This window comes from Medicago sativa, chromosome 6 (genome assembly GCF_051527215.1).
Source record: "Medicago sativa cultivar Bolivia chromosome 6, Bolivia_mono, whole genome shotgun sequence".
Taxonomy (NCBI): domain Eukaryota; kingdom Viridiplantae; phylum Streptophyta; class Magnoliopsida; order Fabales; family Fabaceae; genus Medicago; species Medicago sativa.
The window spans coordinates 10,410,282-10,433,450 of record NC_140754.1 but is presented as its reverse complement, the minus strand read 5'-3'; the positions used below and the strand labels follow the sequence as shown (position 1 = coordinate 10,433,450).

At 32.8% G+C, this 23,169-nt stretch overlaps 2 protein-coding genes and 1 pseudogene across 4 annotated transcripts; all 3 read left to right on the top strand.

Annotated features, from left to right (window-relative positions):
* Positions 1–4,492: 4,492 nt before the first annotated feature.
* On the top strand, positions 4,493–9,788 carry LOC146912733 (disease resistance protein RPV1-like). Its single transcript, XM_085722229.1, has 5 exons — positions 4,493–5,236; positions 5,447–6,587; positions 6,808–7,083; positions 7,557–8,396; positions 9,141–9,788. The coding sequence occupies exons 1-5, from the start codon at positions 4,650–4,652 to the stop codon at positions 9,666–9,668; spliced, it is 3,372 nt and encodes a 1,123-aa protein (XP_085578355.1). The 5' UTR covers positions 4,493–4,649; the 3' UTR covers positions 9,669–9,788.
* Positions 9,789–13,437: 3,649 nt separating this feature from the next.
* LOC146912731 (TMV resistance protein N-like) lies at positions 13,438–22,159 on the top strand (annotated as a pseudogene). Its single transcript, XR_015016539.1, has 6 exons — positions 13,438–13,483; positions 13,567–14,048; positions 14,968–16,061; positions 16,293–16,562; positions 16,942–17,156; positions 21,724–22,159. The product of XR_015016539.1 is annotated as a TMV resistance protein N-like (transcript).
* Positions 18,316–21,069, top strand: LOC146912732 (ABC transporter C family member 12-like). Of its 2 annotated transcripts, none has more exons than XR_015016863.1 (5): positions 18,316–18,495; positions 18,672–18,711; positions 19,061–19,413; positions 19,502–19,582; positions 20,751–21,069. XR_015016863.1 is itself a non-coding variant. In XM_085722233.1 (5 exons), the coding sequence occupies exons 2-5, from the start codon at positions 18,705–18,707 to the stop codon at positions 20,860–20,862; spliced, it is 315 nt and encodes a 104-aa protein (XP_085578359.1). In that variant the 5' UTR covers positions 18,316–18,495; positions 18,672–18,704; the 3' UTR covers positions 20,863–21,069. The 2 variants fall into 2 exon arrangements, 1 of the variants encoding a protein (XP_085578359.1); XM_085722233.1 differs by having other exon boundaries at positions 19,299–19,413.
* Positions 22,160–23,169: the final 1,010 nt, after the last annotated feature.

Genomic DNA, 23,169 nt, shown 5'->3' with positions numbered 1-23,169 from the left:
TCATAAGCTATATATTAGATTGGTGAAGTGTGATTGAATTGTTATATGAGAATATTCTTTCAAAAAAACAAAAATCTCATAGTCACATATATGTTTCTGCTGATAATTCAAAAAAAAATTGTATGAAATAAAAGATTTTGAGAAATAAATCTACATTTTTCTAATATCAATGGCTGGAAATAAAAGATTGGTAAACATTACTCAAAATATCTTTCATTATTATTTTTTCATTTTATCCAAATAATTTTTTTATTTTACTGTGCTAGATGAATTTATTCTTCATTTTAATTGATTATGATTGATTTGTCCGAAACATCATCTCTGTTAAGTTAAGTAACAAAAGACATGAAGAAGTGTTTTTAAGTTTTACAAGGGAAGATACTCATGCTTCATTCACTTCACATCTTGTTGTTTTCGTGGTGTTCCAACACATCGCTATGCTTCACTTCAAAACGCTGGAATAAGATGATTCGCTTCAAAGAGGATGTCGAATTTCAGCATCCATACATGAAGCAATTAATGTAGAATTTCTATTATTGTTTTCCCAAGAAACTATGCAGATTCGCGATGGTGTTCCTGGTGTTCTTTGATGTTGAACCGTCTGAACTATGTCATCAAAAAGGTGCGTTTGGAAATGCTTTTCAAAATCTTTTGAACAAAATGTCGATCTAGGTAAAGTTCTCGAATTTAATTGTAGTTTGATTGGGCTAAATCTGTTCATGAGAATTCGAAATGGATGGCTGATTGGGGGAACTCTGTTCGTGAGACTATGGAGCCGAGATGCAGAGTGGCACTTCATGAGGCCGCTGTTCTTGCAGGGTGTTAGTTTTAATTCAAGTTAGACGATGGTTTTAACTCGAGTTAGTTAAGAATTAATCTTGGTTAAAAGATTGTTACAAGTTAGTTAGATGACTTATTACTAAGCAAGTCATGTGAATATGCTCTATATAAGCATGTTGTAACTAGCTTTTCAATACTAAATGAAATTCACCGTTTACAACAATTATTAATCTTCTTCTTCTTCTCTCAATTTATAAACCCTAAATTCATAAGAACACCCTAGTTTGCACTGCAAGCGAGCTTTGTTGTGCTATGGTTCATAGTCTTCAATTCCAGGTAACTTTATTCCACACTACTAATTTGAAAGTCTATTATCTAGGAAGTTGAATGCTAGTAAAGTAGTTAAATTTTCTTGTTATTTTTATTAGTGATTAATTCATTTTATATTAAGAGTATATAGTTTGGTTGACCAAAGCTAGTGGCCAACATTGTCGACCTCATTGCAGTTTTAATAAACACTGCAGCTCACACACTCACATCCACCTATAGTTTTCTTACTAAAATGTTCTCTCTACTTTGTAGGAATGAAAGTGAGGCTATCAAACACATTGTTGAAAAGTGACACATTTACTTGACAAAACCGATTTGTTTATTGCTAATAATCAAGTGGGAGTTGAATCTCAGGTGGAAGATATCATTCAATGGCTAGACCAAGATATTGATCAATATGATGCTCTACTACTACGGATGTGAGGTATGGGAGGCGTTGCTAAAATAACCATTGCGAAAGCGACTTGCAATAAGATTGGCCGCAATTTTGAAGGTAGGAGCTTCCTTGCGAATATTAGGGAAGTTTGAGAGAAAAATGTTGGACAAGTGGAATTAGAAGAATAACTTCTCTTTAATATCAATAAAAATGACAACTAAGATACAAAACATTGAGTCGAGAAAAAATATATTAAAGGATAGACTATGCCATAGAAGAGTGCTAATCATATTTGATGATGTGAATTCATTGGACCAACTTAATGCTTTATGTGGAAGTTCAAAATGGTTTGGTTCAGAGAGTCAAATAATCATCACAACTAGAGATAGGCACATACTTAGTGGGAATAGAGTTAACCACATTTTCCAAATGAAATACGTGGATGAAAACGAATCAGTTGAGCTATTTAGTTGGCATGCATTCATGCAAGCGACTCCTACAAAAGATTTTACTGAAATTTCTAGAAATGTTGTTAAGTATTCTGGGTGTTTGCCTTTAGCTTTGGAAGTCCTTGGGTCATATTGTTTGAGAGAAGAGTAATCGCGTGGCAATGTGTATTGGAGAAACTAAAAAAAATTCCTCTTGATCAATTATAGAAGAAGTTAAAAATAAGCTATGATGCTTTAAATGATGTTACTGAGAAACAAATATTCCCTGACGTAGCTTGTTTCTTTATTGTGAGGGACCGAAGTGATGTTACACTTATATTAGATGGATATGGACTTTTTGCTGAAATTGGGAATAAATATTCTTGATGAGCGAAGCCTTGCAACTGTTGATGATAAGAATAGACTTGGAATGCATGATTTGTTGAGAGAAATGAGAAGAGAAATCTTACGTGCGAAATCACCAAAGGAGAACGAGGAACATTGTGGTTTCATGAACATATGCTTCATGTATTATCATAACAAACTTTAAGAACTTCATATGTTTTCCTTTTTAAATATAGAAAGGAAAATAAAAACGGTTGATTCAATTGTTGGCATTCATTTGTTTGGTTGATTTTCACAAGAACTTTTTAAGTTAGTCTAGATATTGATATCTATGTTTTTTGTTGGAGCTTGGATGTGTGTCATGGAAAAAGAGTAGGTTTTAGAAATAGATGACGGAAATAGATGACGGAAGAGAACGGAGCCTATAACGACAGGGGCTGTTGTTGTCAATTGTTAAAATAGAGGAGGTGTGCCTTACATTTACACAAATTTTAAGGGAGGTTAGTGTAATTGTCTCCAAAATTTAATTGAAGCGTTAGATCCGTGCATTACATGGGTCAAATATCTAGTATAAAAGAAGAGACCAAAACTAAACTTAAATAATAATAAAAAAAATTAGATTGCCACTGTCGAACTATGAATTTAACCGAGGAATTGACTAATAGTCCTCAACCGTGTTTTCCTTTCTTCAAGAGATTAATCGAGTAATGGAATCTGTTATTCCATAGTGGACTCCTTAATGGCTCCGGTATTTTTAGGGGTTAAACATTTTGTTTCTTTCATTTTTTTTATTATTTAAAAATTCTATTTCGTTTTAGATTGAAAAAAAAATGAATTTTCTTTGTATTTCTAAAAATGATTTTTGTGGAAATTTAATCAAAAATAGTACAAGTTATTTCAGACTCATTTGATATAAGTTAAAATCACATAGTTTTTCAAAATGACATCTTTCAAAAATGATTTTTATGAAAAATTATTTGAATAACTTTTTTTTAGAGATTTTTTAAAAATTTTAGTATCCAAAATAAATTATAGAAAAATGATGAAATAATTAGAATGACATCTTAAAATAAACTATTCAAAGGAATTTTTCATTTGAAGTTTTCTTTAAAAATTTCTTTGTTAAAAAAATTATAAAAAAGACATATTAAACTACAAAAATCTATTTTAAAAAAGCTATAACAGACAGACCCTTAACATCATAAAGAAAAGGCTTAATTGCATGTTTGGTCCCTTATGTTTATTTTAGTTTTCAAGTTGGTCCCTTACGTTTTGAAAGTTTCAAGTTGGTCCCTTACGTTTTAAAAGTTTTCAAGTTGGTCCCTTACGTTTTGAAAGTTTCAAGTTAGTCCCTTATGTTTATTTTAGTTTTCAAGTCGGTCCAAAACATAAGGGACCAACTTGAAAACTAAAATAAACATAAGGGACCAACTTGAAAACTAAAATAAACATAAGGGACTAACTTATTCCAACATGAGCAACGTTTTGGACCCACTTGAAACTTTTAAAACGTAAGGGACCAACTTGAAACTTTCAAAACGTAAGGGACCAACTTGAAAACTAAAATAAACATAAGGGACCAAACATGCAATTAAGCCTAAAGAAAAGCTATATCAAGTGTAAGATTTTCAAATATTAAAAAAATAATTTTTATGGTATACAACCAAAAATTAACTTCAGCTTTTTTAAAAATCACTCTAAAGTTTTTTAAAACAAAATATTTTATTTTTTGAAGCTAACGTTTTCCATTAAACTCAGTTGATAATAATATTGTATATTATATGTAGGAGTCGTGGTTCATACCCCAAACACAACACTTCTCCACATTTAAAACTTGTGAGCTCTAGTTCTTGCAAAAGCTGTAAACTTAAAGTAAATGTTTGACTTTGAACAAACATGGCGTCAGGAATGGAAGGAACACAAGTAACGTGGATTGACGGTGATTTTTGTAGGCCAACAATTTTAAAAGACGATATCAATCAAGATTAATATTTAATTACGTATAATTTTATTCGATATGAAAACAATTATTAAAATCCAATCATGTGCTCCATATTAAGGCAGGTGTGCAACCCATTCATTGACTTTGTGCTATCAACATGTGAAGGATAGCTGTTAAGCTGTATCATCCACGTGCAATAACATTTTTTAAATTGCACTAGATCAGTGCATCATCCATTGACTTTCGTGTTTCTTCTTCTTCTTTATTACAACTATGACTCACAGTAATGATAAACTTGACAACACTGCCTTGGCTATCAGTGTCTTATATTATTCTTCTCCAATCTCCACTTTCTTTCTTGTTCTGCGCAAACCTTAACTTCACCTCAAGTGTCTTATATTTTTTTTTTCTGATTTAGCAACTAATTAATTCCCTATACTATCCATCCATGTCGTCTCCCTTCGTTAGATCACGCAAAGCTGTGCAAGCATTTTTTAGTGATGACGACCCATCAACAAAAGATCCATCAAAAGCGTTGAGGGTCCATGATGTGTTCTTAAGTTTTAGAGGCGAGGACACTCGATCTTCATTCACTTCACATCTGCACCACTCTCTTCTAAATTCTGGAATTAAAGTTTTTATGGACGATGATTCGCTTCAAAGAGGGGATAACATTTCAACATCACTATTGCAAGCAATTGAACAATCCCAAATTGCTATTATTATTTTCTCGCAAAATTATGCAAATTCTCGATGGTGTTTGAATGAGTTGGCGAAGATAATGAAGTGTTATAGAACCATAGGACAAGTCGTTTTGCCAGTGTTCTATGATGTACCTCCATCAGAAGTACGTCACCAAACTGGTGAGTTTGGCAAAGCATATCAGAATCTCTTGAATAGACTTTCAAACAAGAAAGGACTTTTCAAAGTGCCAGTCTTTAAATTTGGGTTGTCAAATTTCGAGCTGCAACAGAGTTGGACAACGGCGCTTCATGAAGCAGCAGGGTTTGGAGGATTTGTAGTGCCTAATTATAGGTAATTCAATTCAATTTACCTCAATGGGAACTCTTTCTAGCAAACGATTTTGAAAAAAATAAAACTAATCCCCTTGACTTGTTTGTAAAAAGGATTTATATCCATATAAGTATATGGTACTTGTATATTGGCCAACAAAACTGTGTGAAAATAACACGGTTGATATTTTTGACGGATAAATACATATTTATAATTTCTCTTTTGCAACAGGAACGAAACGGAGGCTATAAAGGATATTGTTGAAAAAGTTGTTCATTTGCTAAACAAAACAGACTTGTTTGTTGCTAATCATCCAGTAGGAGTTGAACCTCGAGCACAAAATATGATTGAAATGCTAGACATCGAACAATCTCAAGATATGACTCAACTGCTAAACATCCAACAATCAAATGATGTTTTACTACTAGGTATGTGGGGCATGGGAGGGATTGGCAAAACCACCATTGCAAAATCCATTTACAATAAAATTGGCCGCAATTTTGAAGGTAGGAGTTTCCTTGCAAATATTTGGCAAGTTTGGGAGCAAAATACTGGACAAGTGTCTTTACAGGATCAAATTCTCTTTGATATTTGCAAAGAAACAACGAGCAAGATACAAAACATTGAGGCAGGAAAAATTATATTAAAGGATAGACTCTGCCATAAAAGAGTACTTCTTGTACTTGATGATGTAAATACATTGGATCAATTGAATGCTTTGTGTGGAAGTCGTGAATGGTTTGGTTCAGGTAGTAGAATAATTATCACAACTAGAGATATGAATATACTTAGAGGGAATAGAGTTGATGAAGTATACACAATGAAAGAAATGTGTGAAAGTGAATCAGTGGAGCTTTTTAGTTGGCATGCATTCAAGCAAGCAAGACCCAGAGTAGATTTTGCAGAAATTTCCATGAATGTGGTTAAGTATTCTGGGGGGTTGCCGCTAGCTCTGGAAGTCCTTGGGTCATATTTGTTTGATAGGGGGGTAACCGAATGGAGGAATGTATTGGACAAACTTGAAAGAATTCCAAATGACCAAGTACAAAAGAAGTTAAAAATAAGCTATGATGCTTTAAATGATGATACAGAGAAAGAAATATTCCTTGACATAGCTTGTTTCTTTATTGGCATGGTCCGAAATGATGTTATACATATATTAAATGGTTGTGAACTTTATGCCGAAATTGGAATAAATGTCCTTGTGGAACGAAGTCTTGTGACTGTTGATGATAGGAACAGACTTGGAATGCATGATTTGTTGCGAGATATGGGAAGAGAAATCATTCGTGAGAAGTCACCAAAGGATCCTGGGGAGCGTAGCAGGTTGTGTTTTAGTAAGGATGCATTGGATGTATTATCGGAACAAACTGTAAGTACCTTATATACCTTTTTTCTTTATATTTTAGACTTAAAATATTCCTAAGACCAAGAAATTGAATCAAACATGTAAGAGTAATATATGTTCATTTTTTAAGGGACGTAAGAGTAATAAATGTTTAAATATATTCTGTTGATTATCACACGAATATAAAAAAATCAGTTTTAGTTGAGATTTGAAAATTAGTCTGGCCGCGTATCATATTTCACAGGGAACAAAAGTTGTCGAGGGACTGACTTTGAAGTTACCAAGAGATAATGCAAAATGTTTTAGTACCGAAACATTTAAGAAGATGACAAGACTCAGATTGCTTCAACTTGCTGGAGTACAACTTGATGGGGATTTTGAATATCTTTCAAAAAATCTGAGATGGCTTTCTTGGAATGGATTTCCTTTAACATCCATACCTACAAGCTTTTATCAAGGAAATTTAGTTTCCATTGAGTTAGTAAACAGCAATGTCAAACTTCTATGGAAAGAGGCTCAGGTATTGATTTGGATATAGTTTTTTGAACTCTGCAGAATACTAAGACATGGATTTTAATAATTTATGTGACATTATATACGAAAATGTAAGCTTGTATAGAAGATTTTACAAAAGTCACCACACCAAAAAATAAAAAGATTTTTCAAAAGTATACAAACGTATTAGTATTAAAGAAAATAACACTAAAATGATGTATATATTTGACTTTCCTTTCTCGAAGTTGGCGATGCTAACAAAACGAGTGTTGTATGGACACTTTTTAACAATCTTAAATAGTAAGTTTTTATAAAAGTGATGAATTCAATGCATTGTAAATTGAACTATTTGACTTTTTCAATAAACATTTTCTTAATTAAGAATCTTAAAGAGTGCATGCCCTAAGGACACTCGTTAGCAAGACTCTACATTGTATTTACTTCTAACTTTGTATACTTCTTCCATTAGTTTTCTATATAACATTTATGTTCTTGCAGAAGCTGGAGAACCTGAAAATTCTAAATCTTAGTCATTCTCATTATCTAACACAGACCCCAGACTTTTCAAACTTGCCTAATCTTGAACAACTAGTACTCAAAGATTGCCCAAAGTTGTCCGAGGTTTCAGATACTTTTGGAGATCTCAATAAAGTTCTTCTGATAAACTTGGAAGACTGTATTAATATTCAGAGCCTTCCAAAGAGTATCTACAAATTAAAATCTTTGAAAACTCTGATTCTTTCTGGGTGTTCAATGGTTGACAAGTTGGAAGAGGAGTTGGAACAAATGGAATCTTTAACCACTCTACTTGCAAATAACACTGCAATCAAAAGTGTTCCCTATTCTGTGGTAAGGTCAAAAAGCATTGGATATATCTCTTTGTGCGGCTATGAAGGATTTTCAAGTGATGTGTTTCCATCTATCATTTTTTCTTTGATGTCACCAAAAAACAATCTCCCAAACCCAATTCAAACATATGATTCAATGTCACAATTTATTCCCATTTTGCAAAATTATGTGCCAAGTAGTAGTGCCAGTGACCTATCATCTTTTTCCGACCAACTTCCAAGTCTTGGAAGTCTTTGGGTGGACTGCAAATCTGTACATCAACTTTCACTAGTTGCAAAAATAATTGTGGATGCTCTACATGCCACAGTTTCTAAGGAATTGGAATCAACTGCAACTATGTTACAAATATCAAACATGGCTACTTCTACATTAATACAATGCTGCAGTCTAGCACACGATTCAGGATCAAAACGTTCCTTCAAATCTCTTTTAATTCAAATGGGAATGAATTGCAAAGTCGGCAATGTTCTAAAAGAGATGATTTTACAGGTTTGACATACTCTCTCTTTTAGTCCCCCATGTATGTCTGTTTGTTAGTGTATGTATCCCCTCATACATTTCAATTCTAGTATATAAGTTTACAATAATACATGTAACTGTATGCAATTATTTCCTATACATTTAACATTCTTAAAAATTATAACAATAAAATCAACATATATTTATTTCTAAATTATTTTCCAATTTCTCACAAATTTTGCTATCAGTCATTGAAATGCTTAATTTTTTTATTACCAATTTTTCGTTAACCCTTACATTAGAAGAAGAAGAAAATCATTGAAACTACATATTAATTAGTAACTATGAATGATCATATCTCTGATATTACTCTCACAGTAGTAAAGTTCGTATGGAATTTTTAATTGGGAATGATAGTATGTTTCATGGATACAAGCTGATATTTCTATGTAACTTCAGAAAAATATAACAAACAAAATAAGACTAATGACCTTAAGAGGAAAATTATATTATTAGGAAAATAGAGAAATGATTCTTATTGATGAAAAGAATGTTTACAATTCATATATATACAAGAATGAAGGTGCATAGTAAGTAAACTTATGCTAGCAACTAGAGAACTACGGTAGCTTGAGCTGCAAGTAATCTTGTTCCTTAGCATTCTTTCCTTCTTCCTCAGCATTCTGTGATATATATCTTTAATTATTGAATAACTGGTAAGTTGATATTAATATACTTGTCAATTAAATCTTGAGCCTACTTTTACTTTTACAGAATATAGATGTCAACGGGTGTGGAGATTGTTTGCTCACTGATGATAATTATCCAGATTGGTTAAGTTTCAGTTGTGAAGGTTCTTCTGTAACTTTTAAAGTTCCGCAAGTGGAGGGGCGTAACTTGAAGACAATGATGTGCATTGTCTATACTTCAACCCCAGATAACATTACATCTGCTGGCCTTAAAAATGTGTTAATAGAAAATTATACAAAGGCTACCATTCAGCTCTATAAGAGAGAGACATTAGTCTCTCTTGAAGATGATGAGGGGCAGAGGGTAGTAACAAGTATGGAACCTGGAAACAAAGTGGAGGTGGTTGTTGTTTTTGAGAACAATTACATTGTGAAGAATACGACAATTTATCTAGTATATGAGGAACCAATTGCGACAAAAAAGAACAAAAAGAAGAAAAATCAGATTGGTAAGAATCAATTCCTATGGTATTTGCATACCTTTGTATTGGCAACAATGGTTTTCTTTTTGTGGCAGAAATTTCTAGATTTTATCCATAGCGAAGTTATGTAATCCTATAGAGAATAACTTGTTTTGTTAAAATTCTTCCATGTCATATCTAGTTTTATGTAGGTGACTCTAATTGTATTTCAAACTTTGAGGAACGTTAAAATTGAATTTACCTCGTCGTAATTGTGATTTTAATTAAAATGCTAAATGAAAATATAGATACTTGGTTATGCTAGCTTGGTAACAAATATTGAGATTTGTTTAGAGTCTCAAATTGGATGTGAGATAGCCTAAACATTATGTGTATGACGTGGTCGTTACTTGCCACCCGGCCTAACGCTCAGAGGTGGATTCTCTTTTGTCACCCACAGATGCCACTAAGATTTGGATTTTCGAAACAAAATCGACCGAATCTTACCATTGTTCACCCCTATAATGAAAATCTCATGGTTCCGGAAGGATGACATATATTGTGCAAAAGTCCACTTCTAGACTGCAGAAAATTAGTGCGTTTCTACCACAATTTGATTTTTTTGGTTGCTTAAATACAAACATATTGGATAAAAAAAAAGTAAACCTACATAAAATAAAACTAATAAGCTATTTATTTCTTGCTACAAATTCATACGAAATGTGCTAAGAAGATTATTTTTTTTAAAATGTTAGTATTATGTTGCGGGTGAGGTTCAAACCTCGCTCAACTCTTTAAATCTCCATCTTCAATTACCAAACCACCTTTATATTCCAAAAATTTGTTAAGCAGTTAGACCGAGTATTTCCCATTTTTCACCCCTTGACAAATAAGCTTAATTTCTTGAAACTTGAATGAAATGGGAGTATCGACAAATTTAAGCGGACACTATTTTTTCCTTGCCCTCGCTACTATAAGTTTTTTCGGAAATACGCTTTTGCGCAATATAACTTGTCCGAAAGTCCTCTAAAAAAATTCTCTTAAAGACCTTTTCAGACAACACAAAATTAATGATTTTTTTGGATGTGTACTGATGATGAGTGAAAACTGCACTGTTCATGCCAACTATGATGGTTGTCGTTGTATGCCAATTACAACAGTTTCTGCGATATGAAAAATGTAGTTAATTGTATTTTTGGTCTAGCTATTAATGAAAGTTATTGTTGACTTTCTATCAAGTAAAATTGATTTGAGTTTGTGTTAGACTATTCATTACTATGAAATAAATATTATATTTTACAATAGCTGATATGGTGTAAGTTATTATGCAACAAGTAGTTATTAAGTTAGTTATGTATTGTGTGTACTGTGAATAAAAGGGAAGCCACATGTTTTTGTGGATTATTCTGAAAAAGTAGAAAGTGGTTATTTGGAAGGGAGAGACCAAGCTCTCGAATTCTTGGAGGAGAGAGAACTAAGACTCTCGAATTTCTTGAAGAACTACTGTATTATTAATATTAATTTGTATTTTGGCATCAGTTTCTATCAGTTTGGTCCACAAAATTTTAATTGCTTCAAAAGGATATACCAGCCTCTGGCTAGAATCAGATTCACATCCGGTCCTTCTTGCTTTCAAGTCCATCAAAGTAGTGTCTTGGTGTCTAAGAAACAAATGGCTTAACTGTATACTACTAACTAGTAACATGAGAATTTTTGCTACGCACATATATGATGAAGGGAATGTTTCAGATAGATTGGCTAATTTTGGAATTACCCTTTTTTTTCCTCTTTAGCTTTATGGTTAGATTTATCGGATTTCCCAGAATTGAGTACACTAGGAATATGTTGCGTATGCCCAATTTCATATTTATTACCTTTTGAAAAGGTCCTTGGCCCGGTCCCCCTTTTCTTTCTTGAACTTCTCTTCTTTTAATTTAAATTTGTATGGTGCTCCTTGCATCACATTGGTTAATACAAAAAACAAAATTTTAATTTGCTAAGCAAAACATTGTTAAGACTTTTTTAATTTGGTATTTGCCCCAAGAATCGATCAATTCGTGAAGTCCAATCTCACTGTCCACTTGTAAGGAGGCCCATTTAAAGTTTGAACTTAACCCACCAAAATTGACATGAGGGAAAATCAAACTTGAAAATTTGAGAGGAGTAGACTCCAAAATCTCAAACCTAACACACTAGACCAATCAAAATGGGTTAAACATTATTAAGATTTAAGATATCAAATCAAAACAGAGGCTGGAAGTTGAAGTCAGTTTGAAATTTATATCTTGAGACAGCAAAATAAAATAAAATAAAATAAAAACATGTATGAACTATGAAACCACTTCAGATACTGATCTGAATTCTAGTTGACAAAAAATCACATTTCTTCTTCTCAATATTTCCAGATGGGTACATATAATTTAATTTTGAGCAAAAAACATGATATACAAAATTTATTCAAACATGTATAAAAAAACATAAGAGATATTCATTCAAACCAGGAAAACATGTGTTGTAGCATATACTAATCCAATTAACAAAAAGAGTTGAATTATGTTCTCACAAACTTTTCCATCTCACATGGAACTATTCACATCAACAAAAATTCACAGAAAATAATTAATATAAAACTTTAAATAACTAATAACAATTATATCTTCACATTACACAGTCACATATATATAACCACAAATGGAAACATGTCCAAGATTATTCCAATATTTTGAATTAATGAAAAGGAAATTAAGAAATAATTTTCTTAGCAAACTCTATTGTAAGTACCACACCTATTGTTAGGTCCACCTCCATTTTGAGAAGGCAAGCAAGTACGATAACCTTGAACTATAGGACACTTAACAGCAACACCATTGTTGTGACCAGTTCTACCAGTTTGAGTTTGACTCAAATCCAAAGGCCTTGAAATATTGGTGAAACCGTGTGTTTGAATGGTACCACAAAAGCTATATTTTTTTTTTTTGAGGGACCACAAAAGCTATATTATATAGAGAATTAGACAATGAAGAGTGTTCATTACAAAAAGAAAATATGCTAAGAAGAAAGGCAGCCAGGGCCGGTCCTAAGATTTTTGGTGCCCTGGACGAAACAATAAAATTGTGCCCTTTTAATTATTCCAATAATTTCTTATTACATTTTTTGTTACAAAAGATTTTTTTTGAAGAAGCTAAATTAAAAAGATTTTTTTTGAAGAAGCTAAATTAGCCCACTTAAATTGGCACTAGGGAGAATCGACGAAGAAGCTAAATTAGCCCACTTAAATTGGCACTAGGGAGAATCGAACCTGAGCCCCTCGAGGAAGAGCACACTCCCAGGTCTCAAGCCAATACCACTAGGTCAACCCAAGTGGGTTTTGTTACAAAAGATTAATTTATATTCAAAGTTTTTTAATAATATATTCTTAATATAATTAATCAAACCGAGCTAAAAATATATATATCTATATAGTACTAACTACTAAGTAAAAATAATAATTTTGGTGCCCCTAAAATAATGGTGTCATGTGCTTCCACCCCTCCCGCCCACCCTCAACGCCACCCTTGAAGGTAGCTATGCTAGATGACACCACACCTAATAAATGGTTTGAATACTCTGTAAAGTAGAAGATACCACCTGAATATATTTAAATAGACACTGCCTTATCTTATTGTATTTAAAAATTGAGGTAGGAAACACCATCTAATATAATTGTATATGGATAACAATGAATATATGTATTTCAAATAAATACACAGAAATGCCATGATCTACTTTACCAAGTCAATCAATTAATATATTCTTTTAGTGTAAATTATGTTGTCTACCACCAATCATTGACCCAAGACACTAAATTCACTCAACTGCTTCGACCTTTCCAACTTTTCTGAAACTGATCATTGCTTTGATATCTGAAATTGATCCAACAAAATGGAGAATAAAAAGTCTTCCTCATCTAAATTGCAACAGCCAGAAGGTGAATAGATTATTTTATTTTACTTGTATTACATTAATTTAGTTTGAAGCAACACATTTGTTGATTCTCTGTCTTTTTTTTAGTTTTTCCACCGTGGAGTAGGCCGGAACCAGTAAGGATCCACGACGTGTTCTTAAGTTTTAGAGGGAAAGATACTCGTGCTTCCTTCACTTCACATTTATGCTGCTCTTCAAAAGGCAGGAATTAAGGTTTTTATAGACGATAATGAGCTTCAAAGAGGAGATCACATTCCATCATCATTATCACGAGCAATTGAGCAGTCTCAAATTTCTATTATTGTTTTTTCAAAAAATTATGCTGATTCGCGATGGTGTTTGAATGAATTGGTGAAAATAATGAATTGTCGTAAAAACATAGGACAAGTGGTTGTGCCAGTGTTCTACCGTGTAGATCCCTCTGAAGTGCGTAATCCGAGAGGAAAGTTTGGAATAGCTTTTCAACGTCTTTTGAAGAAAGTCCCAAACGAGGAGAAATTGGTGCTAAGTTGGAGAAAGGCTCTTCGTGAGGCAGCAAACATCGCAGGGTTTGTAATAGTGAAGTCCGGGTAATTTCATTCAACAATTACTTCTTTTTCAGATTTTTGTTTAGGCCAAAAAGGCCCAGAGTTTGAATGACAGAGAGCAACTTGCAGCTTGGTCTTTCTCTTAACTGGTAAGGACTAATTTGCTAGTAAGCGATATAATTTAAGGACTAATGTGACAGTAAATTAGATATAAGTTAACAGAATGGCCAAGTTGTTCAACTTAATTCAAAATCAGGGTCGTTTTTTGCATATTGACACTTTCTTTTTGTAAAAATTCCAACTTACACACACACACACACACACTCATACAACTATAGTTTTCTTGTTGAAGCATCCTCTCTACTTGTGACATATATGAGCATGTATTTATGTATGTATGAATTTATATATATATAAGTTTTTATTAGGGTGACGAGAAACAAGAGATCTATGAAATTGGGATCAAATTAAGGAATTGGATTTGAGTAGGCAAGAAAGACCATCAAACTATGGTTGCAAGTTCTTCGATTTGAGCAGTTTCTTTGGGATGGTTCTCAACAATTCATAAAATGATTGAATTGGGAAAGAGTAAATTGAATGAGCTGTTTCGTTTACCCAATGATCAATCGGTTTCCGGCGGTGAAAAACTCAGGCCTCTCTTTTGATGTGGTGGATTTCAAGAAGAAAAGGGTAAAGATAGTGTAAAAAGAATTATAAAGTGTCACATGACATTGTTTAATGAATCAATTGAAGCCTTTAGATTAAACTGAATAAACGGTTAGGATTTGGTGTCAACGAATCCGTTGACACCAGGTGCCAACGGATCCTGTCTCTCTCTCTCTCTCTCTCTCTCTCTCTCTCTCTCTCTCTCTATATATATATATATATATATATATATATATATATATATATATATATATATATATATATATATATACACACACACATTTTATTTTTGTAGGACAGAAAGTGGGGATGCCAAAGGTATTGTTGACAACATTTCACATTTGCTTAACAAAACAGACTTCTTTATTACGAACAATCCAGTGGGAATTGAATCTCGAGTGCAAAATGTGATTCAACAACTACACATCCAACCAAAAGGGGTTCTGCTAATAAGGATGTGGGGCATGGGGGGAATCAGAAAAACAACAATTGCAAAAGCCATTTACAATAAGACTAGCCGCAATTTTGAAGGCAGGAGCTTCCTCACAAATATTAGGGAAAATGGGGAGAAAATTACTGGACTCGTGGGTTTACAAGAACAGCTTTTATTTGATATCTGCAAAGAAACAACAATCAAGATACCAAACATTGAGTTAGGAAAAAGCATGTTAAAAGATAAACTCAGCCATACAAGAGTACTTATTGTACTTGATGATGTCAATACATTAGACCAACTTAATACTTTCTGTGCAAGTCGTGAATGGTTTGGTTCAGGGAGTATAATAATAATCACAACCAGAAATATGCATTTACTTAAAGGGAGAGTTGACAAAATATTCAAAATGCCAATAATGAATGAAAACGAGTCAATTGAGCTTTTTAGCTGGAATGCATTCAAGCGAGCGTGTCCTACAAAAGATTTGTTAGAATTTCCAGAAATGTAGTTGAATATTCTGAGGGATTGCCGCTAGCTCTCGAAGTCCTTGGGTCTTATTTGTTTAATAAGACGGAATCAGAGTGGGAACTTGTATTGGAGACACTCAAAAAGAATTCCTAATGATCAAGTGCAGAAGAAGTTAAGATAAGTATGATGGTTTAAATCATGATGAGCAAGAAATATTCCTTGACATTGCTTGCTTCTTTGTTGGGATGGACCAAAATGATATTATACTTTTAATAAATGATTGCGGACTTTCTGCAGAAATTGGAATGAGTGTCCTTGTTGCTCAAAGCCTTGTGACTGTTGATGATAAGAACATGCTTGGAATGCATGGTCAGCTGCGAGATATGGGAAGAGGAATCATTTGTGACAAATCACCAAGGAGGCCTGAGAAACGTAGAAGGTTGTGGGATCAGGAGGATGTGATTGACGTATTATCAAGACAAACTGTAAGAACTTTGTATACTTGCTTTTTAATTATGGATTTAAAATATCTAAAGCTTAAGAAATGAATGGAAACATTTTTGGTTGTCAGCGTCCATTATTTGTTTCGTTGTGAATTTTTTGTGCTTCATGACTTCTAGCTAGTAACAAATGATTGGTTTCATGAAAAGTTTTACATCCACCTTGTTGTTTTAATTTGCAGATTTTTTTTCTTTTTGGTCTATTATATTTCACAGGGAAAAAAAGGTATATTAGGACTGGCTTTGAAATTGCCTACAACAACTAATGCAAAATGTTTTAGTACTAAAGCATTTGAAAAGATGAAGAGACTCAGATTTCTTCAACTTGCTGAGGTAAAACTTGATGGAGATTTTGAATATGTTTCGAGAGATCTAAGACTGTCATGGAATCGATTAAGCTACATCCCTACAAACTTCTTTCGAGAAAATTTAGTTTCCATCGAGTTAGAGAACAACAATTTGGAAGTTCTGTGGAAGAAGACCATGGTATTACTTTTGATTTTAGTTTTTTACACTTCATAAGTTATTATCACTTTTCATGTTGATGGTTGAAATTTAAATTAAAAAAATATGACCTTTCAATTAACTTGGGAAAAATGGTTGCGTTGTTGACTATTTGATTAAAGAAGCTTTAGAATTACATTTTAAATTTCAAATTTATCAATTCTCAATAGAATTCTTAAACAAAACTTAGTAATTTTCTACAACATTATATACAGATATTCTCCTCCTTTCAAAAAATTTACACTGATATTGTTATTTAAAATAATAACTATAAAAATGTAAATGTTTTACTCGCCGTTATTTCCATTTACTTTTTGAATCCTCTTCCCTAAGTTCCTCAATAATATTTTTGTTCTTGCAGAGGATGGAGAAGCTAAAAATTCTCAATCTGAGTCATTCTCACTATCTCATAGAGAGCCCTGACTTTTCAAACATGCCTAATCTTCAAAAGCTAGTACTGAAAGATTGCCCACTATTGTCTGAGGTTTTACCTAGCATCGAACATCTCAATAAAATTCATCTGATAAACTTGGAAGATTGCATTAGCCTTCGTAGCCTTCCAAGAAGCATCTATAAGTTGAAATCTTTGAAAACACTCATTCATTCTGGTTGTTTAAAGATTGCAAAGTTGGAAGAGGACTTGAAACAAATGGAATCTTTAACCACTCTTCTTGCAAATAACACTGCAATAACAAGAGTGCCCTTATCATTAGTAAGACATTGTGATTTCTGCCATTTATTTTTTGATGTTTCTTTGTTAAGTTTCCATTTGATACACTACAAGAAAACTGTCGTTTCGCTTCAGAAATTTTAGCATCAGACCATTTCTGATGCTAATAGCGTCTGTTTAGCATCCAAAAATTCTGATGCAAACACATTTTTTTCAATTCATTATTTTTATGCAATTTAGCTTCATTGGGGTGGATGCTAAAAACAATATTTTTGGATTCTAATGTTTTTTAATTTAATTATTAATTTAGCATCCAAATATCTTGAAGCTAAATTTTTTAGATTATTTTTTTCAATTTACTTTACTTTTTTTTTCCACTTTAATTTAAGATTTCTCTCATCTTTTTTTTTTTCACTACTTTTTTTCACACTTCCATTAAAACCTTCAAGAGCCTAAAGTTCACAAAAAAACCTCAGATCCAAAAAAAATCTCAGATCCGTAAAAAAAGAAAATCGAGCCAAATCGTTCTCCGCCGTTCAGAGCTTCTTTGTTTCACCGTTCAGAGGCAAATCATTCGATGCTTTGTTCAGAGACAAACCATTCATACCCAAAATTGTGTATGTCGCTGCTTCAATTTTGGCCCTTCGTTGTTCTCTGCTTCGTTCGTTGAAGCTGTTTAGAGCCAAAATTGTCTCCGTTTTTTAATCGGTATCTTTCTTTTCTCTCTCAAATCCGTTGTTCTATACTCTTATGAATTGAATCGTTTCTTCTCTAGATCTGTTGGGGTTTTCTATTTCTATTATTTAGTTTTTAGGGTTTCTGATTTTTTGGGCATTTTGTTTGTGATTTCTGATGGTCTCTTATTGTTTCTTAGGGAATTTTGTTTGTGTACTCATGATAGTCAAAATAGGGAAAAACAATGTATTGAAATAAAACAGAGGTTTGTGATGCTTGTAAAATCAAACAGTGATACCTAAGAGTTATATGTCATGCTGTAAGAGAGAAACATGTACAATTTGAGTGGAATGTTAAATTTAAAACCCTTTCTTTTATGTGTTCTTGCAGATAACATCTCTGATCATTGAATCAGTTACTTGGGTCTCAATGATAATTCTCATTCTCATGGAAATCAAAGCTTTATATTAGGCAATTTAGGTGGTTGGTGAGGTTTGGAGTTATTTATGTTTTGGTGGGAGATATTGTAATGTTTGACCTTCTTCTGTCAGTGAAAGATTATTCTAGCAGGTTTGATTTTAAACTTTCAAATTTATTGCATTTTCACTTTAGGTTGTAACAAGTACAACAACCTATGATTGCTTTAGCAGCATTGTGTGAATTCAATTTGAATGAATTCGAAATATTTATTTTTCATTTTATAGTAAGTGGAGTACCATACCAATGCTTTGATTTCATTTTTGCAGATCATCCCTATATCTGTATATTAGAACTATCACATGCCAGGTACATTTCTGATTTCTCCTCATTTTACAATCTTCATTATACCTATAGTTTGATTTCATTTATTTGACTGCAATACTTAATACAATGTTCTTTTAATAAAACTACCTACCAGTCTTTATGTAGCACTGACACTTCAGATTGAAGACGTGTTCAGTGTTAGACAACTGTCGGTGTCGGATGCCAACACGACACTGACACATATTGTTACATTCAATCACTCTAGTTTTTAAAAATTACTATAAGTGTCTACATGTTAGTGTCATGTACGGCGTCTGTGTGTCAGTTCTTCATAATGTTGCAAGCATTGTAAGGCATTAATGATTAAAATTAACTACTTTATCTTACGTAGGTGCTGTTTGACATCTTACTTCTAGTTTACATTCCTAATTTGGTTCCACATTCTGGTCAAACAACATTCCAAGTTGACATACCTGACAATGGTCAATATGAACCACTTTGTTGAGATGATCAAGTTTGCTCTGAGATGCGCGCCAATTTCTTATCTAGGGAGTGATCCACTTTGTTTTACAACTTTTTTGCTAACTACAATTACTAGTGTTAATGTTTTATTTATGCATTATATGAAGGATTAAGTTATGGATGGATAACTCCACTCATGAAACAAGGCTGCCGAAAACCTATCACTGAAAAGGATGTTTGGAAGCTAGACAAATGGGATCAAATAGAAATATTAAATGAAAAGTATACATCCTCTTTTCATAATGTTAAGTTCTTCATAAAATCATATATCCTGTATATATATAATTTAAAGTACTTTTTCTTTTTGCAGCTTCCAAAAGTGCTGGACATCAGAATTTCAAAGCTCCAACCCTTGGCTTTTAAGAGCATTAAACAATAGTCTAGGGAAAAGGTGCATATTAACAGCTTTTTCATCATAATTTAGTTTCCCTTTAAATTGTTAGATGTTTATTTGAACTCTTCAAAATGACTTTGGTAAAGTTCTCTCGTTTTTTTATTTGATTTGGCTTGAATTTGGTTATGTTTTGAATAAGCAAAAATATTTGGTACTGAGATTTACAGGGCATTTTTTAGGGAATGGGTTTTAGTAATAATAACATATTTTGGATCTATTTTTTGTGTTAAGCAAATTAGTATTCTCACTCTTTTCAAATTGATATGTGGATTTGTTAATTTGTAGTCAATACATTTATTTTATTCCCTTCCAATTGTTTATAATCTGTAACAACCGTATATTATAGGCCTGAGCTCTATCAATCTATGCTTCTGGATTTTTATGCTAGTAATGACTTTGGTATTAATGTGTTCGGACAAGGATAAATGATTTCACAGTTGTGGTTGTTGGTACCAATCAGCGCAAGAAGAATGTGAAATCCAATTTTATTTTCAGATTGAAGTTCTTTTTGCCTTCTCTGCTTATAAGATTTGGGAAACTATCTATTTGTTTTATCAATAACATTGGCTCTCCTTGAGTGGATTTGGATTTATTATCAATTACATTAGTTGTTAAAAAAAAAGTTTACCTTTTGTTGTTATTTTAGTTGGGTTTTTCAACTTCCCCGTGCAATTTAACTACCAATACATTGCTTATTCATTCTCACACATGCCTCCTTCTACTTCAGCCTATCACAGGGTGGCGCATATCCATGTTTCCTCGTCATAGAATATGGTTGACTAGATATTGAACTGTTTTGTTTAACTTTACAGTTTCTGTGTTTGCTAATGAGTTATGTGTTATCTAGCATGGGCAATTGCTTTAATTACTTGAAAATTGAGGTTCAATTAGAGGATGTTAGGTTCAATTAGAGGATGAGCATGTTGGAACACTTCATGAATACATGATTGTTAAAATATCTGTAATGTTTATTTAGATTATAATTATTTCTGTTTAAAGACTTGTATCTAACTTCAAAGTCTAGATAGGAATGTGACTAGTTTTGTTTTTATTAGGCTGCTATAATGAATCAAACTTATGCTTTTAATCTTGTTGACAATAGATTTTGTACAGGGAACAAAATTTGTATGTACTCATAAGTAACTTTGGTAATGCTGTCCCACAGATATGCACTTCCATGTGAGTTTGATCGTCAAAAAGAGGGTCATGGTGCGGATATTGAATTATCACAAGTTTGTTTCCTTAAACCTTCTTATATGAAGCTCCAACTATGGTAAAATTCTATGTTTTAGTGTTATACTCTAGAAATCAGTGACTATCATAGATAATAAGCCTTAATGGCAGGTATTCTGTATTTGGAATGGTGAATAAGGTTTGTAGGAGCTGTTTAATTCAATTTAGCGAGTGTCAATTGTTTATCTTGAATCAGCATGTCACTCCAAAGGGTAGATGTATTTTGAGGTGATAAGTAACAACTATTAAGTCATTGGTTTTTGGTTGTTTGTTATTTCAATTGATGTGGAACTTTAAGTGATGGTTTTTAGTAAAATGTTTATCGTCTATTTGATCACTACTATTTATGTAGTGAGGAAATTTATATTTTTTTTTTATAAAAAAATGACTTTTTAAGTCGGTTAAAAATGTAACTGATGTCATTGTTTTAGCGTCCAAAACTAGTGAATGCTAAGTAGCGTCTGCATTTATAGGCACTTCTAATAGGCATTAGCTTCAATTTTAGCGTCCACTTTTGAAGATGCTATTTTAGCGTCGGTAGGATGCTAGTGTTTAGCATCCAAGCTTTTACTGTCATCAATTTTTTGGACTCTATACCGACTCTAAAAGGCTATTAGCATCCACAATTTGCCATTTAGCATCCATTTTCCAGCTGAATCTAAAACACAATTTTCTTGTAGTGATATTTTCGTTCTTGCAGGGGATGGAAAATCTAAAATACCTTAATCTTAGCAGTTGTCGTCGTCTGAAAAAAAAACCCCAGACTTTTCATGCTTGCCTTATCTTGAAAAGCTAGTACTCAAAGATTATCCAATGTTGTCTGAGGTTTCTCCTAGAATTGGAGATCTCAAAAAGATTCTGTTGATAAATTTGGAAGGTTGTATTGGCCTATGTAACCTCCCAAGAAGCATCTATAAATTGAAATCTCTGCAAACTCTCATTCTTTCTGGTTGTTTAAAGATTGATAAATTGGAAGAGGACTTGGAACAAATGGAATCTTTAACCACTCTGCTTGCAAATAATACCGCAATAACAAGAGTGCCCTTTTCATTACTTAGGTCAAAGAGCATTGGATATATATCTCTGTGCGGATATGAAGGATCCTCACATGATGTATTTCCATCTATTATTCGGTCTTGGATGTCACCAAGAAATACTCTTCATCTATTACCAACATCTATTCCCATGACGTCTCACAAATTATGATATCAATCATTGTCACGTGGAAGAATTATAGTATGTACAATTTTTTCAAGATAAACTACATTATTTGCCAACTTTTACATAATTGATACTAAATTTATAATCTGTAACTGAGATTCTTGTTCTTTTATAAGAAAATTTCTATCTATATTTGTTTAAGAAGTTACTAATCTGTAATTTCTATCTATATCTGTAATTGAGACACAAGTCGCAACTATTTTCAAACTTACTAATCCAAATGAATATAGTGATTCTTGGAATATGAACACTATTTTGGCTTATAGAATCCAAACATATAAAAACGTAAGGCAAACATGCAACCATGTTAATCTTTGGCTAGAACTTCTGAAAAGACCGATTTGGAATATTTAATATGAATTATTTAACATATTTCGGAGTACATAATCTGAATCGGTATTTTTGGGGCCATGTTTCATCCCTGGAAACCTACCTTGTAAAAAGCGGTAAACAATTCAGATTACAGAATCTGAAACCTCCCCATATATAGGGTTTTCTCAAAACCCGACTGAAGTTCACCACCTTTATCACCAAACACTCCCTACACATCCGAAAACAAACAATTTTGGGCAAAAACGTGATTTGGAGTAGTAATCTGGTCATCAAGGGGCGTCAACCACATCATTTTTGTCTGAATGCAAAGATAATGTTGCTATAAAACCTTTCTTATTCGATTTCTTAACTTTTTCCTTTCCATCACATCACCTGAATTGTACTGGCTTAGTTCGAATTCTACAGTCTGAACTTGAAGAAATATAGTTTGGATTATACAATCTCAAATATGCCACTGTAGAAACTGCTTAGCTTTTTTGACTTTGTTTTGCACCGTTTCAGTTATGGATGCTCTCATTGATGCCACCTCCTTTTGCACCTGGTATTGAACCTCCTATTGCATTGCAGACTGTTTCACCTGAAGTTATCGATGATTCTGACAATTCCAAAGCCGAGGATCCCCCACTGCTAGTTGATATTCCTTCCGACCTGCTCTGATACCAAATGTATCATCCCATTTCTTAAAGAGAGAGAAAATATAAACAACTTTCTCAATTGCGTAAAACTTTTCAATTCGAACTTAGCTCAAATTCTTTTAAATAATACTTCTAAAAATGGGATAAAATAATCTTGCCTTT

What these genes read in the sequence shown, in the direction of transcription:
- LOC146912733 (XM_085722229.1), top strand. Translation starts at nt 4,650, where the DNA reads ATGTCGTCTCCCTTCGTTAGATCACGCAAAGCTGTGCAAGCATTTTTT. An exon ending in TTTGTAGTGCCTAATTATAG is followed by an intron (nt 5,237 to 5,446) that starts GTAATTCAATTC and finishes CTTTTGCAACAG; the next exon opens with GAACGAAACGGAGGCTATAA. An exon ending in TTCTATGGAAAGAGGCTCAG is followed by an intron (nt 7,084 to 7,556) that starts GTATTGATTTGG and finishes ATGTTCTTGCAG; the next exon opens with AAGCTGGAGAACCTGAAAAT.
- LOC146912732 (XM_085722233.1), top strand. An exon ending in ATAGAAATATTAAATGAAAA is followed by an intron (nt 19,414 to 19,501) that starts GTATACATCCTC and finishes TTCTTTTTGCAG; the next exon opens with CTTCCAAAAGTGCTGGACAT. An exon ending in AACAATAGTCTAGGGAAAAG is followed by an intron (nt 19,583 to 20,750) that starts GTGCATATTAAC and finishes GCTGTCCCACAG; the next exon opens with ATATGCACTTCCATGTGAGT.